An 18222-nucleotide genomic window follows, 5' to 3' on the forward strand; every position below is an offset into this window, starting at 1 on the left:
CTTTAGTAACAGCCTCAAGGGCTGGGATTGGGGATACTACAGTGATGCGTTTATCCTGGGCTAGTGGTCTCTCTTTAATACAAATGTGATTTATATGCAATCGGGACCGTCGCTCCCACATTGAATGTTACATAGGTGAAACCATCGGCACCAGCAATTACTCTGATGACCAGGTGTTTTTTATTGTCCCTTGTGTGTAGGTGTTGTGCTGCAAGCATGTATGTTTGCAAAGCTCTGAGAATGCGTGTGTTAGACTGTCCAAAATTTACTGGAAAAATCAGGACGTATTAAGTCTTATAAGGGTTTTATGCATGATGCGTAATCTGGAATGTAAGTTATTGCAAAATTTAGGAAACCCAATAGGAATTGGAGTTTTTTAATGGTATTTGGAGGTTGTAACTGTGCGCATTTTTTCAAGAATTGTGGCACTAGGCTCTTTCCTTCACTTGATAGCTCATATCCCAAAAACCGGATGCTAAGGAAGGATATATATATATTTGTTAAAAATTTAATTTAAAGCCGAATTCGGCAAATCCAACAACAATGCGGGCAACCTGTTTTAGATGTTGCAGTAATTCATCATCCGTGAGGTAGATATTATCTACATAGGACAATGCTTAAGTATCAACGTTGTGCAATATTGAAGTCACACGAACCGCGAACAGTCCTGGACTGTTCTTATATCCCTGTGGTAAACAACAGAATTTTTTCTGGGAGCTTATTGCGCTGAAACTTGTTAGATCTCTACTCTCGGGCGCTATATTTTGGCAGAAGAAACCATTGGAAATATCCAGTGCTGTTTTGTATTTTTTGCTCACTATGTTGTTCATAAGTGCCGTGCTATGGGAGTTTTGTATAGCATTTGTGCGTGTATGACTGTTTAAGTGTCTGTAATCTAAGACAATTCTGTAGGAATGGTCTGGTTTAGCTACAGGGAATAAAGGATTATTCATTGGTGAGACACAGGGTTCGATTACACCCTGGTACTCCAGTTGTTTGAGGATTTCCCTCACGGGTGCTTCAGCATCATGTTTTATTGGATACTGTGGTTGAGGTTGGGGTTGATTTTTAATTGGAATTAAATGACAGGGGGAATCTTTATCCCACCCTACGTGGTTGCAATATAACCCGGGTGCTTGCGCCAATACCCAATCAATGGCGTAGGATTCTGCAAGCTCATCTGAAACAAGGGGCTAGAATGAAGGTTTGATAACCCCTTTCCCATATGGGCAAGTTACAGACAAATTCAGGTGGCCAATCCTTTTCGGCCAGTAGAATATCATAAATGTTTACGACGCGGTCCCAAAAGATTGCGTTCAATGTCTCCTTCTAACTGTATCGTTACTTTGCACACCCTATCGGGCGTGGCAACACCCATGTCCGCTGTTTCAACTTGTAAGAAGTCATCAGTTGCTTTCACCTCCAGATGCTCTTGAAGATTCCGGCAAACTATTGTGACCTCTGCTGTGCTGTCTAGCAGAGCTAGTGCCCACTTCTTATTCTTCAGTAGAGCCCTCCTCTTGAGGAGTGGCATGACGAATCGCAACTGCTGCCACTTTTTTTCTTTTAAAATTGGGGTTTTTGTTGAGGAAGTTTCTCTTCTTTTTTTAACAGAAACTTCTGTAAAGCGTTGTGATTCCTGTCTCAGTTTCACATACTCAGTTCTTTGCACTGACCGCCCACCTGTCTCACTGCGTTTTTCCAGGGAGTCCTGAAAGGAACGAGATTGGCGTGTATCAGTATATTGATATCTGTCAGGCGTTTTTATATTATCTCTATTTCTGAGAATATATCTATTCTGTGGGGTCTCCGTATGCAGAGATTCTCCCCTTTAGTTTTTTAGGTGTTTGTTGTTTTTTATCCCAGCGTTTCTTAGAACCCTGAGGAGCTTGCTTGGTAGAATCTTTATTAGATTTACCCTGAAACTGGGGTTTCGTGGGTCTGGCCCCCAGACTATCTCGACCAATACTAGAGTAGCTCTCCGCAATAATCTTTGGCAGCTCACGTTCTTGATCCTGTGGAGGGACGTCCCGGAGCCGCATGTGGCACTGCTAGTGCAACTGCTTCCCCTTTCAAGATTACTCAGTATAATGGAAGATACAGTGGCAAAATTGCCCATAAGTTGCATCCTCAAGTCCAGGGCCGGGGCAGTCCCGTATTCATCTTGAATTTGTTTTAACACTTCCGGTAGATTGGCAAGTGTCGGTGTACAGTGTGCGGTAATATAGAGCATGGCAAATACCGTGCCCCATGTATTCCAGTTATCTACTGTGGGAACCAACCCAAATGGCAAGCACATAGTTAATATTATATGCCTATCCTGAGGTCCCGTATGGGGAAATACTGCTTCCAATCCATTTATTTTTTGAGCTAACCAAAATGGAATCTCTTCTCGTTGGCGGGTACTTTACCCATGATCAAATGTTCAGTAGCAGGATTAATGCCTGGTGTTACTGCATGTGGTTGTGCCGGGGATGCATGTGCTGGGTTTGTATTTAATGTTTGCATTATAAACTGTACTAATTGTCTGTATATTGCCGTAAGCTCAGTATATAAGCAACGGACTTCAGCTACCGTCCAGTTTGCTGCAGCGGGGTGCGGTGTATATGTGGCCAACAAAGGCCAGGTAGGACCATCATTACTTAGAGGACCCAACCTAACGTGTAGAATTGTATGTGATAGGGCGCCCTCAAGGCAATTATTATGTTCTTGATAAGACAGAGGTATTTCTAGATATGCATATGCTCTATATTGTGCAGGTATGTTTGCAGGTGTATAGTGGTGAAATGTATTTGTGCTCCCATCAGCTGCTGGAAATGTGACCAGAGAATATAACATTTCGGTTATATAGACTGGATGAGCTTCAACAACAAATGTAACAGGACCCCCCTGGGGCGTTAGGCCATGTACCAATAAATGTGCAGTAAGGGGTGGTCACATATTGACTGCAATTGCAACCTGTTGCGGGTTCGCCATGATGAATGGTACATTTTTGTTCAGAGATAAGCACACCAAATGGAGATTATCCTTTAAGAGTTCAAACTCTGTCTCGCATTCATTACTCCATACAAATTCCACACCTTTCCGTAGCAATTTCCTCATATTTATGCAAATCTCTGCAAATCATTTCACGAACTTGCTATAGTATTCAGCCATTCCAATGAACTTCATTAACTCTTCCTTATTAGACGGTGACTCTAACTCTTTTATTGCATTCACCAAATCAACTTTTAGAGTGATGCCTTCCCCCAGTGATTGTGTGACCTAGATACTGTATGGAATTTCTTTGAAATTTACATTTCTCTACTTTTACAGGGAGTGCAGAATTATTAGGCAAGTTGTATTTTTGAGGATTCATTTTATTATTGAACAACAACCATGTTCTCAATGAACCCAAAAAACTCATTAATATCAAAGCTGAATATTTTTGGAAGTAGTTTTTAGTTTGTTTTTAGTTTTAGCTATGTTAGGGGGATATCTGTGTGTGCAGGTGACTATCACTGTGCATAATTATTAGGCAACTTAACAAAAAAAAATATATACCCATTTCAATTATTTATTATTACCAGTGAAACCAATATAACATCTCAACATTCACAAATATACATTTCTGACATTCAAAAACAAAACAAAAACAAATCAGTGACCAATATAGCCACCTTTCTTTGCAAGGACACTCAAAAGCCTGCCATCCATGGATTCTGTCAGTGTTTTGATCTGTTCACCATCAACATTGCGTGCAGCAGCAACCACAGCCTCCCAGACACTGTTCAGAGAGGTGTACTGTTTTCCCTCCTTGTAAATCTCACATTTGATGATGGACCACAGGTTCTCAATGGGGTTCAGATCAGGTGAACAAGGAGGCCATGTCATTAGATTTCCTTCTTTTATACCCTTTCTTGCCAGCCACGCTGTGGAATACTTGGACGCGTGTGATGGAGCATTGTCCTGCATGAAAATCATGTTTTTCTTGAAGGATGCAGACTTCTTCCTGTACCACTGCTTGAAGAAGGTGTCTTCCAGGAACTGGCAGTAGGACTGGGAGTTGAGCTTGACTCCATCCTCAACCCGAAAAGGCCCCACAAGCTCATCTTTGATGATACCAGCCCAAACCAGTACTCCACCTCCACCTTGCTGGCGTCTGAGTCGGACTGGAGCTCTCTGCCCTTTACCAATCCAGCCACGGGCCCATCCATCTGGCCCATCAAGACTCACTCTCATTTCATCAGTCCATAAAACCTTAGAAAAATCAGTCTTGAGATATTTCTTGGCCCAGTCTTGACGTTTCAGCTTGTGTGTCTTGTTCAGTGGTGGTCGTCTTTCAGCCTTTCTTACCTTGGCCATGTCTCTGAGTATTGCACACCTTGTGCTTTTGGGCACTCCAGTGATGTTGCAGCTCTGAAATATGGCCAAACTGGTGGCAAGTGGCATCGTGGCAGCTGCACGCTTGACTTTTCTCAGTTCATGGGCAGTTATTTTGCGCCTTGGTTTTTCCACACGCTTCTTGCGACCCTGTTGACTATTTTGAATGAAACGCTTGATTGTTCGATGATCACGCTTCAGAAGCTTTGCAATTTTAAGAGTGCTGCATCCCTCTGCAAGATATCTCACTATTTTTGACTTTTCTGAGCCTGTCAAGTCCTTCTTTTGACCCATTTTGCCAAAGGAAAGGAAGTTGCCTAATAATTATGCACACCTGATATAGGGTGTTGATGTCATTAGACCACACCCCTTCTCATTACAGAGATGCACATCACCTAATATGCTTAATTGGTAGTAGGCTTTCGAGCCTATACAGCTTGGAGTAAGACAACATGCATAAAGAGGATGATGTGGTCAAAATACTCATTTGCCTAATAATTCTGCACTCCCTGTATAGTTAAGCCAAATTCTCCAAGTCTCTTCAAAACTTATTGTATTCTCTCATCATGCTCAAAGTTGTCCTTTCCAAACGCCAGAACATCACCTCGATATACTCGTATGCCTGTGAGATCCTTTAATACTTTCTCCAAAGCCCTTTGAAACACTGAGGCTGCAAAAATGTATCCAAATAGCAAGCTAGCATACTCAAACGTTCTAACAGACTTGACAAAGGCAGTGAGATATTTAGACTTATCATCCAGACTTAATTGATGATACGCCAATGTCAAATCAGTGGTGGAAAACAGTTTAGCTCCTTCAAGTAGTATCAACATATTTGAGATATTGGGCAATGGAAAACTGTCTACCACTATATTTGTATTGATTTCCCTCAAATCAACACATATACGTAGACTCTCATTGACTTTCTTGGCTGCGACCAGTGGGGGCAGCCATTCTGTTCCTTCTACTTTTTCAATTATCCCTTCCCTTTTAAGTTTTTCCAATTCCATTCTCATTTCCTCACACACTGCCACAGGAACATTTTGAACCCTACCACACACAGGCTTTGCCCCTTCCACCAATCGGATGTGATGGGTATAGTGTCGAAGACACCCCAGCCTGTCTTGGAAAACCATAGGAAATTTCAATTTTGAATTCTTCACAAAATCATTTACTGTCACACCCACTTTCTCATTTGTTATATCCTGCTCATTAACTGCACTTACATACATTTCTTCTCTCATCCTTTTAGGTGGGTCACTATTTGGATCAAGAATTACCCCTAAATCTTTTTGATGAAACCAACTTAAAATACAGTCACATTTTTTAGATACATACATCTTTGCATTAGTATATTTATGTTTATATCCAAGTAAACCCCATAAATATCCATGTAACCTAATAGGTTCACTACTAGAGGTGTATGGTCTAATATCCGGTTTGATCAATGTAACTTTATCTTTGATTTTCTTCAAGTAAAATTATTTCAAAACAATGGTAATTTTTGCTCCAGAGTCAAATAGAACCTTTGTACCTTCACCATTTCCTATTATTTCATCCATTGGAATTCTCCTTTTCCCTTCTTCTATTTGGAGAACAGTCTGTCCACATTCAAAATCGGTGTCACTATCACCTTTGGAATCTGATTCTTCCCTGACTTCATATATGCTACCCTTTCCAACTTTTGCTCTGCACACAGAGGCAAAGTGACTTTTTTTCTTACAGTGACTGCATATCATTTTAATTGTTGAGCAACTTTTATCATTTGCCATATGTCCTGTTTACCACAGCAAAAGTGCTACCCTTGCAACTAATTCTTCTTTTCTTTTTTATAACTACTTCCTCCCTGAGCCTCATGCTTTCCCGCATTATTCTTAATTACCTGCACACTATCACCTTTACACTTCTCCTTCTTGATGGCTTTAACACATTTGAGGGAGTGTTTAATTTTCTTTGCTATTATCAACACCTCATCTAATGATGGTTCATCCTTTTGCCACATTTCCTCCCTTATTTTTTCTGTGTTGCAACCTGGCATGAACTGATCTCTGATCCATTCTCCTGGGCAAGGACCAAACTTGCATGAGGAAGCCAACTTTCTTAAAACTGTTTCATAGTTTCCCACACTTTCACCTTCTTTCTGCTCCCTCCTCTCAAAATGGTGTCTCTCCAAAATGGTACTAACTTTGGGTAGATAATCCCTATCTAATTTTTCTATGCATGCTTCATATTCATTTAATCTTCCATCAAGGACTTCTGGCAGATTATCAAATAACTCTTATCCTTCCGAACCTAAGCAGTGTAGCAGTAAAGCAGTTTTTCTTTCTGCACTCAGAGGTGCTCCACACACTTTGGCATATCTTTCAAACACTTTCTTCCATTTCTGCCACTTAATGGGAGATTCTCCCGGCACAGCCAAAAAGAAAGGTGGTGCAATGACGTTTTATATAATTATTAAAATAATCAAAATTGTAGCCAGAGAATTATAAAGTAAGCATGTAGTAAGACAACACCATCCAATTATCTGCTTACCCAATATACAAGTTTTTTTTTTTCACTGAAACCCATAAAGTCATAGCAACCGATTCTCTAACATCCCATGTAGACTATAAATATGGGAACCTGTACAATTTGCGCACTTCCTGTTTGGTGTCTCCAACATGAACACACCCTCCCACGTATAAATGATTACAAGAGACTTCCAGGCAAACGTGCTGCACTGTGCCAATTCCTTATATTGATGGCACAGCAACATGCTCACACAGTTGGAAAAATTTACTCAGAAGACTCCTCCAGTAACTCCATTTTGTGCCGATCCCCTTTATTGATGGCACACTGTGTTTCCTTTATGATGTGCAACACCAACTCCAATGCGTCAGATTAAAAGAACTAGTGTGCTACTCCACTTCCTCCTCCTATTTGCAGCACTTCCTTTTAAACGCTGGTTCACGCTACGCACAATGACTCTTTCTGTAGCTTTGTGTGTCTCACGTGATCTCCACAGTGATGAATGCTCGGGCAGAACTAAACGGTGAGAGTAATGGTGTTGTTTAAATTTCCATGGAGCATGGTGTAGCCGTTTGCCTAATGTCTAAGTTTAATGTAATAATCTAACATCAAATCAAGCAAATTTCCAATATCAAACTGTGCATTAGGCAGTTGCACTCACCAAAAAAATAAAAAACAGCAAGTTGTTCACGACATGGGGTTTATAAATCGTAGTGATCACTTCCTCTCTTATGTTATCCAATATTAGTGTAATAGCGTATTCCTTCCGTCTTGGGTCCGTAGTTCCCCAAAATATAGTATGATATCATGGTGAGAAGTATGTCTTTCCCAGATTTCTAGTGTTGAGACCTTCAATACAAAAAAATAATTCTCCTGGGAATTCCTTCTGGACATTCACATCCCATCCTCCGTCGCCAGTGCAACAAAGTAGTCTCTCATCATTAAATCCAGGACCAAAAGATTGTTGATAAGATTAGGTTTTATTGAATAAAGAAGGGCCCATCCACTCTACGCAACTGCTGCTAAGCATCTCTCTAGCAGTCTCCTCCTTCACTTTCCAGGATGGCTCAATTACATTCTAAATAGAACACAGTGACTTCACTTTACCTGTGTTCGTTAATAAAATGGAAATGCACCAAACGTATAGTATCAATCTAATTCCACCACCCACGTGACCATCCGATAAACAAGGTCACATTAGTTAGTGGACTGCAACAGAAATTGATAATTATATGTAGTTGAGTGAAGATCTATTTAAGGGATGGGGGATTACAATAACTAGATCACCCTTCAACTCATAGCCTGATTTTCTTATTCCTATGTGTGATCGAAAGATACCTTGAAGGATGCCTTCTAAAGCTGGCTTCTTGATTCCTTCTAATCACAATGGTATCCCATATTCTACCATGAAGGTGCAGTAGGGACAAGGAAAGGTCTGCAAAACACCATACCAAATCTCACTGTCAAGTTCTGTTTATCTGTGGTACCACTTGAACACAGTGTGCATCTGAAGAGCTTTAAAGAATTTTTGAGATGCAGAGGGCTACTACGTATGGGCACGTTGAAAAATGTAATGCCTTAGTTGAAAGCACATCTTCTGTAAAATGACAATCATAATTTGAGAAGAGTGAAAACATGAATGGCCAATAGTTTGGACAGTCACGTGGTGGAAGTAATAAAGAACTATAAAAGTAATGTAAAATGGTGCCTAGGAATATTTAAGATATGTATAAGATGGGGATTTATGGGATATGGGTAGTTGCTATATGAACCAAAAATTAACTCTACTATGTTGTTTTGTTTTCGTTAGTTGATAGCTGCTCACCGCAGCCGGGAATATGCCATAAAGAACTGCATTGCACAGACTTCCACTGTAGTAAATAAGCTCCGGGATGAGCGACTTAAGGACGCCGATGACTTAGCATTAATAAAACAGCTCAGAAAAGAGCAGACAAAGGTACGTATCACCAGGCACCAGTTCTGTCTCCTGCTCTTGAGTATGGAGACTCCACACTGAGGAGGCTACAGATGGTTTAAACAAGTTGGGAAGTTGTCTCTGCATCTGATTCTATAGAGAGATGGGCTTTGTATAATTAATCGGGTTATTCTGAAAGTGAGAAGCCTGCCATGACTCTTGTTGAAAGCCAGAATCTCCTTGTCATCCAAAGAGAGGGGTGTTCTTGGCTCTACCCAGGAATGCTTGTTTACCAGCTATGTATTTTTCTTGATTTCTGGGAAGTATTTGTAGATGTTGCCCAGAAACCACTGTTATTATCTTCAGTTCTTCTTCTTCCTCCTTACCCTTTAGGAGGTCATCCAGACTCCCCAGGAAAGTAATCAGACACCTTTTCCCCATCGAGCCGTATTGTATGATTTCCTTGATAGATTGTAACCCTTCTTGTATGATGATATGAAAAATAGTCACCCCAAACAGAATGTTTCTCTTTAAACAATTCGGATTGCATAGATTTTTTGAATCCGTTAAAGTAATTGATTAGACTGCTTCTTTGGTTTCCTTTCAAGCCTTAGCCTCATTAATATTTCAAATGGATGGCCTGGAAGTAGCAATGGTTTCTGGCTTGAAGGAGTGGGTGTTGACTGGCTTCATATACAGAATTCCTGATTCCAGACATGCTCCTGAGACCATCCATTTAAGTTTCCTTTAAGCTCCAGATTTCACTCAGCACTGCCTTGTTAGTTTATTCTCCTGCTAGCATTTTTAATGCCTGATGGCGGCGGTTGAGACTTGTGTGTAGTGAATTTTCTGTTGATATTTGGTCCTTGTTGCCACTTATTCCTCATAGACTGCTGGCTCCACCTTCTGATTTTCATTGAGGTGTGATAGTTGTGTAACTATTATCTACTTTATGTCTTATTTCCATTTCTGCAGTTAAAATTGATGCAGTCTGAGCTGAATGTAGAAGAGGTGGTGAACGACAGGAGCTTAAAGGTACTGTGACATTTTCCAATTCAAGGATGTGGTCTTTGCTCTCAACTTTCTTGAGCAGACCCAGCACATTATCAGGAATACCTATAGTTTATGGTCTGAGCTCTTTCTAGTTTTAATAGTCACTGACCTTGCAGGGATGATACACACATTATTATAACTACTGTGGGGCTTGGTAACATTGTGGATGGGCAGAGTGTCTTTTTCTGGGGCACTGCACTTTGCTCAGCACTGGAATCTCATGCAGATCTCTGTCTAATCTGTCAGACATTTGGTCTCCAAAAATCTTTGCCTTGCATATTTTGCTTTGAATGAAAATGCCTGTACTCGATTTAATGTAGAAGTTGCCTTTGATGTTCACATTAGCATGCCCTACAGCAGTGCTTAATTTGTAAATAAAAATGTGCTGGTGCCCAAAGCCCTCCTCTTAAACATGCGGCTGCTGCAATTAAATGTGCAAACACTGAATATTGAGGCAGCGTAATCTATTTACATCCACTCCCTGCCCCTTCAGCTCACTCTTGCAGCTTTCTGCTTTCTCCCATTGTGACGCTTTTTTGTTTTTCTCTTCCTCCGTCTTTCCCATATGTGTCTTTTGCTCGCAGTAAATGCTTGAGGCAGAAAAATAAATGCCTGCCCTCAAAAATAAGTGCTGGTGCCCTGCACCAGAAACAACTAGCACAAATTAAGCCCAGCCCCATAGGCTATAAACATGCCTGGGATTTAAGTAAAGCAAGGACTGGTCTAGTATCATATGACCTGTCAACTCTGCTCCCCAAACCCATTCATCTTGAAATGTAGGACATTTCGTGTACAGGCACCTGTAGACTGTTCCAGGGTATACACATATCGATGCTAGTTGTGGACACAACTGCTGCCAGCTCGGGTTTCCAAAGGACTCTCTACATTGCAACCAGCTTTCAGTTTTCATCTCAAAGCAGAAATGTACCAATGAGATGACCCTTGTGGTCCAGAGGTAAGCCAGGAGGCAGTCTCTAGAAGTTGGGACAGAAGTAGGCAGTGCTTACACTTTCTTATGCTCGCTGTTGCATGACATTAGCAGTGGATGAGTTAAGTTCTTTAACATTCCTATAATCCAGTTCAGTTTTTTTCTAAACCCTCATCACTGGATCTCCTCTAATTCTTTACTCTCATCTTAAATTACTAGCCCTCATTAATCTAACATAGTGCCACAGAATACTTGTCCGCATGTGTAAGATTTGTGACTCTGAAGTATGTTTAAAAAAATAAAACAGGAATGCTTTAACACTTCAGGAACTAGATGTCTTTCTGTGGCTTAGTTGCTTTTGTAGTACCTGTGTTCCAATTGAGGATTTTGCATTTTGCCAAAAGCAAAGCACTTAACATCATCCCTGTGCCTAAAAAATGTGAAACTTAACACTATTGTAAACATGAGAAATGGAATGTATTTGTGTAAGACCCCTCATGATATACGCGATCTTGAGTCATAACTCACCCCCTGATGTCTGGAGTTCTGTTTTCCCAACTAAGTCTGCACCTTGTAAGTACCTAAGCATACAGCCTCAACATTTACTGAAACATTACTCCAACAGAAAGTGTAAAAATTAAATGTAATTTAACATATTATAATATAAAAGAGTATAAATGTAGTTATTTTATTTGTTCCACTTAATAGGCTTTCATTGTAACTAGTTTGTGACAAATGAGCAGAAACGTGATTTTTAAATTGAGAACATCTTTACCATGATTTGCATTGCGCTTCACTATTAGTATCCATTTTGTTTCCTTAATGTTGTTATTCCCTTTTATAAAAGACCACAACCCCAGCACTCATCCAAATTGAACAAGCCCCAGATCTTCATCAGAGAGGGAGTATTGTAATTCCTAAAAATTGATGTAAGAGTCTCCAACTGTGGGGCAACAGAGTCTTAAAATACATTTGCAAAATTCTTTCCTAACCTGAAAAATTCAGTGCGAAATCCAAATACTGTTGCCAAGTTTCCAGAAATTCCAACCATCCCAGATGCATTTGTCTGGGTTAGAAAAGCTTGCCAGACATAGAGGTACATCTGACTTCTGCTTTAGGCGGTAGTGGGGAAGGCACAATAGTAGCTTTCCCAACACTTACCATTATACCCAGAAAGTCCAAAAGAGTGGAGTAGAGAAGTCTGTATTTGCCAACAGCCCCTGAGGTACTTTTTTGGAGTTGCTGAACAGTTAAAAATGCAATAAATGTCTCCTTCTTGAACAGTGGGTTTACGTGAAACTAAACCCTTCAGTGCCCAAGATTTCCCATAAACGATTTTGATATCAACCTAAATGTTTTGGTTAAACCACAAAGACGATTCAGATAGAAAATACACTTCAAAGTCGAGAGAAAGCCAAGTCTTGGAAAACTTTTACCGCACGATTAAGGATAAATTTAACATGCACCAGGTTTGTCTTGTGGCAGGAGAACAACTGTGAGAACAGTGTAACAGAAAAACAGTCTAATAGAGATCAATGTCCTTGATAAAACAACCACCCTCTCCACACTAACTTTAAAACGCCAAAAGACTTTGTATGCAGGCAACAAATCTTTTTTTTTTATAGATGAGATAAGGGATGTTAGAAAATGAATACCGTATCCCGGGGTGAACACTCAATCACAAAATTACAGTAACCTCTGGTAGCTATCTCGGAGAGCAGACATACTTAACTTAGGGGAATGCATAAAGTATTTATGCAGTACCAAAACAGTAATAAAGTTGATATACAGCACAATGAAAGTTCCAAACTGGATTAGAAAAAGAGTGTACAATTTTATAAACAAAATGACACCAAACTAATAAAAATACAATAAGAAGAACCAATGATAAACATTTTAAAGTTTAATTAGTAATAGTACCAATAAATACAAAGTGTCAATGATGGTCAATAGTCTCCGTAGACCAGGACCTAGGTGGAATTTGACGCTGACCACAATGGACATTAGAAAGGATACAGCATCCAGATTTGTCCTGGTCAATAATTTTACCTTGTGGTCTTAGTCCTCTGAGGCCCCCCTAGATATCGGGGAGGCACTTGGGAGCCTCTCAGGGTGTCAGACAGAGGCCAAACAGCAGGGTCTAGTTTAGGTCTAGTTGCCACTGGTCAGCTGGACAGTTCCTGGAAAGCACCTCTTGTAGCTTGTTGTGTCCATGTAGTTTTAACAGGAGGTCAGCCTTATATCCCTTGGAGTACAGTACTTTGTCCTGCGTACAAGGATGAGCAGGTCCAGTCCTTTCAGGACTCTTTTCAGGTTGCACACAGCAGGCTCAGTCCTCCTCTGTTCTTCTAGGAGTGTTCTGAAGTGGTTGTTTAGAAATGCCACATTTATATCTGGCACAAGCTAGTGGGTGGGAATGACTGTGGGACACGCTCTGGCTAACGGTGGTAAACGTTTCCATGGCCAACCCTGTCCACTTTGGGCATTTTGAAGATAGGGAAGTCTTCAACCACACTAAACTTGGGCTTTGAGGATTGTGGGTGTGTGGGGATTGCACTAGTGTCGACTTAATGTCACACATCTAACATGAAAATCCAGCTTTGGGGGCAGGCTTATTGTACCCCCAGTAAACCCAGAAACAGATGTCTGGTAGAACAAAGCAGGACCAGCAACACAAGAATTGTTATGGCATCCTTTTCTCACCCCTTGAAGTACACCCCATATATTTAAAACCCCAGCAGACTTTGTCAGCAGACTTTGTCAGCAGGATTTGACACTCTACTGTCAAGAAGGATGCTCACAGCCCCACCTCGCATATTCTGCAAAGTTCCGAGGGGGTCATCTCTGTCTATTCAGGGCAGCCTATCAATTGGTCCTTTGATGCTCTTCACACCCATTCACATCTTTAAAGTTGCTAATTATTGACTGGCAAATGTTGCAGAACAAATGCAGATACACATGGCTAATTCTGTATATTTATTTCTATGTAGACGAGGAAGAATGAGTACTTTCTCAAGGAGATAATGGTGATATTAATGGTGAAGAGTTCTTCATTCCAAAGAAAGATACTAACCTGCCCAATCATCGAATGAGATATCCCGTATCCGTTCTTTAATGGAAAAGGCTGCTTAGAAATTCAGCCTGCCAGTGACATCAGTGGAACAGCAATGTTTCCTTACAAGCTTAAAGAACAGTCATGAAAACTTACAAAATCCATACCACTTCTGGATTTTGTCTGGTTTGAAGGGCTGAAGCTAATGCAGAGCCTGGCTACACATGATGCAGCTGTGATACCACATTTGGAGAAAAAGTGCAAACTCCTAGATTCAGCACGGGCTTGTCTGACTGGCCACCTGAAGCTGGATTCAATTATAATATCGGCTGCTCAGAGGATATTAAAAAAAAAAAAAAAAAAAAAAAAAATTACACCATTTTGTAGCCCTTCATATAGAGACAGTAAGTGTAAAGATAATCTGGGCAGAAGAATTTGTCCAATTGCAGTGACTTCCGTTGTCAGCCAACACTCTGGCGACCCTAAGATGTTACGATCGCCAAATGGTATGACATTGCACCATTGCTTGGCCTTATTCTGGTGAATAAAAAGGTAACCGCTAAGATATCCTCAAGGAAGGAGAAATTATTTCGGCAGCCATAATTGATGCTGCAGTGGATGCCCCATACACAGGTTTTATACAGCTTGCTTGAGGAGGTGTTTTAAGAAGACAAGACTGGCTCAGATCCACAGCCTTCCATCCAGAGGTTCAAACACAAATCCTGGATACACCTTTCAGTGGCCTCACCTAGTTTGGAAATCATGTGAATGAGGCTTCCAAAGTCTTAAGAAGGACACGGATACAGCAAAGGTATTGGGCCTTTTACAGTACCATAGATCTGAGTAATTCAATTTTCGTGGCTCATCCCAGAATTTCAGGGGAGGTTTCAACCAGCATGGTGGTCAAAGCCGACCATGCTGCCCCCAAAGAGATTCTGGCTTTGACCAGGGACATGCCTTCATTCACAGTCAAAGGCAAGGATGTAGGTCATCAGGATGAAAGAGGAGTGCTTCTCAAAACAAAAAAAGGGCTTGACTTACCACCTTTGCCCCACCTTCCATCTCAAACACAGAAGCTAAAGGGGAGGAGTTCCCTTTTTCGTCCGTGCTTTAGAGTCTGTAGAGTCGGACAAATGGCAAATTGTTTGCACAGGACACACAAGGCCCTAGGAACTCTATATATCAATGACGTACCCAAACATTGGTAAATAAGGACAGTCTTAACCTCAAGGTTAGGAGGCAATGTGTATCTAGAGACAAGAGTTAAGCATCATTTAAAAATACAGTCAATAAAAATGAGCTGACTCAAAAAGGGAGTTTGCGGTCAGAAATTTAGGAAAACCGTGAAGGTTTACTAGAAAATTCAAAGGCACTATATATGAATTAATAAAATGCAGATGTAGGACGAATGAACATCAAAATCAGAAATATGCTAAGCCAAGTGCACAGCAAAATCAGTAACAAATTGGACAGCATCTCTGGAAAGGTCTCAAAAAGAGTCCTGGCTCACCACAAATTCAATGGTTTATATACAGTTTTCTTGCATAGAAAGCACAGGAACTGCAACACCGGCACAGTATGACCATTTCTTCAACAAATCACAATTTTACATTCTAAAACTTCACATAATCTTATCGCCTAAGCACTAAATACAATTTGATCCTCCCCTACTGACCTATTGTCAGAAACAATTGGAAGTGATTGGGAATTAATGTAGCACACACTACAAGCCTGAAGAACCTTCAGTTTTGTTGTAAATGAAGAACAATGTCATACATAATTAAACAAAGCACATCTTGCTACATGTACTGTTGGAAAGAAATATGAACACAGAATAGTCATCATGAAACTGCATCCATTCTGAACAAGATGACATTGAGGCCTAGTTAGCCTTAGCAAGAAAAACATGCTTTTGCGCATTGCAGCAAATTTGCTTCAATTTCAGTAGTCTTAATGTCAGGATATATGTGTTGGTGAATCAAGCGCAGAGCAGCTGATAATAAAACACATTTTAGTAAATTCACGAAAGCTCTAACAATTTCTCCCCTGATTACATCATAAGTAAAAAAAAAAAATTAAAAAAAAGCTACTTACAATACGGAATGCATCACTTTTTTGTGTCTTGCTTCTCGATTTCTCTAGCATCTTAGGTTGATCATAGGTGCGCTTCTTTGGCTTCTTCTAAATCCATCCCACTGTGTGTCTTTCTGGCCGCCATCATTTTCTCATCTTTGTAGCCAACTTATTAATGATAAGTTTGGAGAATTTGAGCAAAAGGAATACAATTTTTGCACAAAATGACACAATAATTATAGGAGTTAGTATAACCCCCCCCCCCCCCAGCATGCCCCCTCCCAAATAGTAAAAAAAAAACACCAACTTTCCTAAACTCATTTCCGATCTCACCAAACCAGGAACCTACCGATTTCCACAAGCAATTCTCTTTAAAAGTATTGACTCCACACAAAACATTATTTATATTATTAACATATCCATTGATAAGGTTATCGGTAGTGAAGGCACAGCACTCTCACCTTTTCGAACCCTGCAAACTACGCCTGCTAGAAGAATGGTTAGCGCAAGGTGGGTCTGTATAGTCATGGCTTGCATTGCAATTTGTGGTGTTAGAAGCACGGTGATCTACAAGCATAATTAGTCTTCTAATTTTACACCACTAATAGCCACTCCATTAGCCCCAGCACATCTAACATAACTTGTCCAAACCCTTCCTTTACTCTCTTTAAATTAACAGCATCATTAATCTTATTTGCATGGTACATCCGAAGGAATACCAAAGAGAGATAGCGGCTCCCTACATAATAATGGGATAGGGTAAAATAAGCAGTCTTCCTACACATATAATAAATTCCTCCGAATGTGTGCTCCTCACAAATCAGAAAATCTCCATGAACAGTATAATTCCATTCACACTCACTTACTCCAACAAATTCCACAGTTCTTTGTGACTTTTGACGTACTATACACAATAGACCCCCTCCCCCTTCTCCATTCTTAACCTTGGATTAAAATTTTGCATTTCTAAATTATTCTTCAGGCTCCATTTGTCCCTTAATACCTCTCACATCTCCAGTCTCTCAAAATCCTCACACTAATTCATACCCAAGGTTCCGACTGACTTTCGATTGAGTGATCCAGTCATTCTGTGATCTTTTTCCTCAAACCCATCTACATCAGCAGAAAGGTCCTCGCACTAAGTGAACTTTCATAGATGTGTCAGGCTCTGCATTGACAGAACAAAAGACATACTTTCATGAGGTCAGGTTTTCATTTCCTTTGGACAGCCAGGAAAAGATTCTCTCCTTCCTATCTCCCCCCTCTGGTTCACGCATGGGATATCACGCTTCCTCTCAGCCTGCATTGCCTTCTGTCGCATAAGGCCAACAAAGAGGAGAACTGTTGTTTCAGGTAACTAATTTCTTCTCTAAAGATGGATCTTTAAATAATTAACATGCTTGTATCTCAACAGTACGCAGTATACATATATAACAAAAACAGGAAGAAGATTCTCCTTTATTGAACAGGTTTCCGATTACTGTTGGCTTCTGCATCCACGCCGAGGCAGTAGTGCTTTGTGAACGTATGCTCTTCTAAGTGCCTGCATGGCAGCTATCCCGCAGGGGCCGCTGGACCGTTACTGCCAAGATCTAAATTAGGCCCTGAATGTTTTACAGACATACTCTTTGCCATTGCTTGGAGCTTTTATATTATTTCCACAGATGGAAATGCATTTCCCAATCGCGTATTGAATATGGCACCCAGGAGCTGGATTGTTATGTGCAGCTCTACAGAGGATTTCTCCAACATTGAAACGTTCATATATATGAGCGTGACCCTCCTTGCTCCCCATTCAGAGGCTCATTTGTTATATAGTCATTTCCCACTTATGCTTTGAAATCTGAGCTAGGGTGGCCTCTGTGAGGAGTAGGAGAGCTGCCACTTCCACCTTATTAGCTGGAGTTTGCATTGCTCCAAGTGAGGTGGATGGGCTACTAAACAAACACTGTTGTTCAGGCCTATAACCATTCTAACACTGTTTACTGTACTGGGGATTTTCAGCCTGATGGCGGGAATGATTCAAGTATACGAATATATGAAGGATTTCAATGCTGGATAACTGCAGTTAGAGGTAATTAACTAATTTATTTTCCTGTGGAACAGCCAGCCTTGCAGCAATGAAAATAACTTCTGGGGCTTTTTCGCTGTAAGGACTGCCTTGTGGGCAAGAAGGCCTACATAAGGGTGATTTATAAATATTTAAAAAGAAGGGTTTGACCTGTCAAAAGGGGTTATATTGACCGGTCGAATTTGCAGGTCAAAAGTGCAACAGTCAGACTTCAAATGTTAGGCCTGCAGTCATTTTTGCAAAGTGACTATAGTGGCACA

At 40.6% G+C, this 18222-nt stretch overlaps 1 protein-coding gene across 2 annotated transcripts in view; it reads left to right on the forward strand.

The window, feature by feature from the left end:
* Positions 1-18222, forward strand: part of MIX23 (mitochondrial matrix import factor 23) — an 87823-nt gene that overhangs the window by 63973 nt on the left and 5628 nt on the right. Inside the window, exons 3-4 of one of the 2 annotated variants that reach the window (XM_069202721.1) lie at positions 8681-8827; positions 9761-9820. In XM_069202721.1, coding sequence (XP_069058822.1) covers positions 8681-8827; positions 9761-9820 — 207 coding nt within the window. The remainder of the gene's footprint in view (positions 1-8680; positions 8828-9760; positions 9821-18222) is intronic. The other variant, XM_069202722.1, reaches the window with a different exon arrangement.

Source organism: Pleurodeles waltl, chromosome 8 (assembly GCF_031143425.1).
Source record: "Pleurodeles waltl isolate 20211129_DDA chromosome 8, aPleWal1.hap1.20221129, whole genome shotgun sequence".
Classification (NCBI taxonomy): domain Eukaryota; kingdom Metazoa; phylum Chordata; class Amphibia; order Caudata; family Salamandridae; genus Pleurodeles; species Pleurodeles waltl.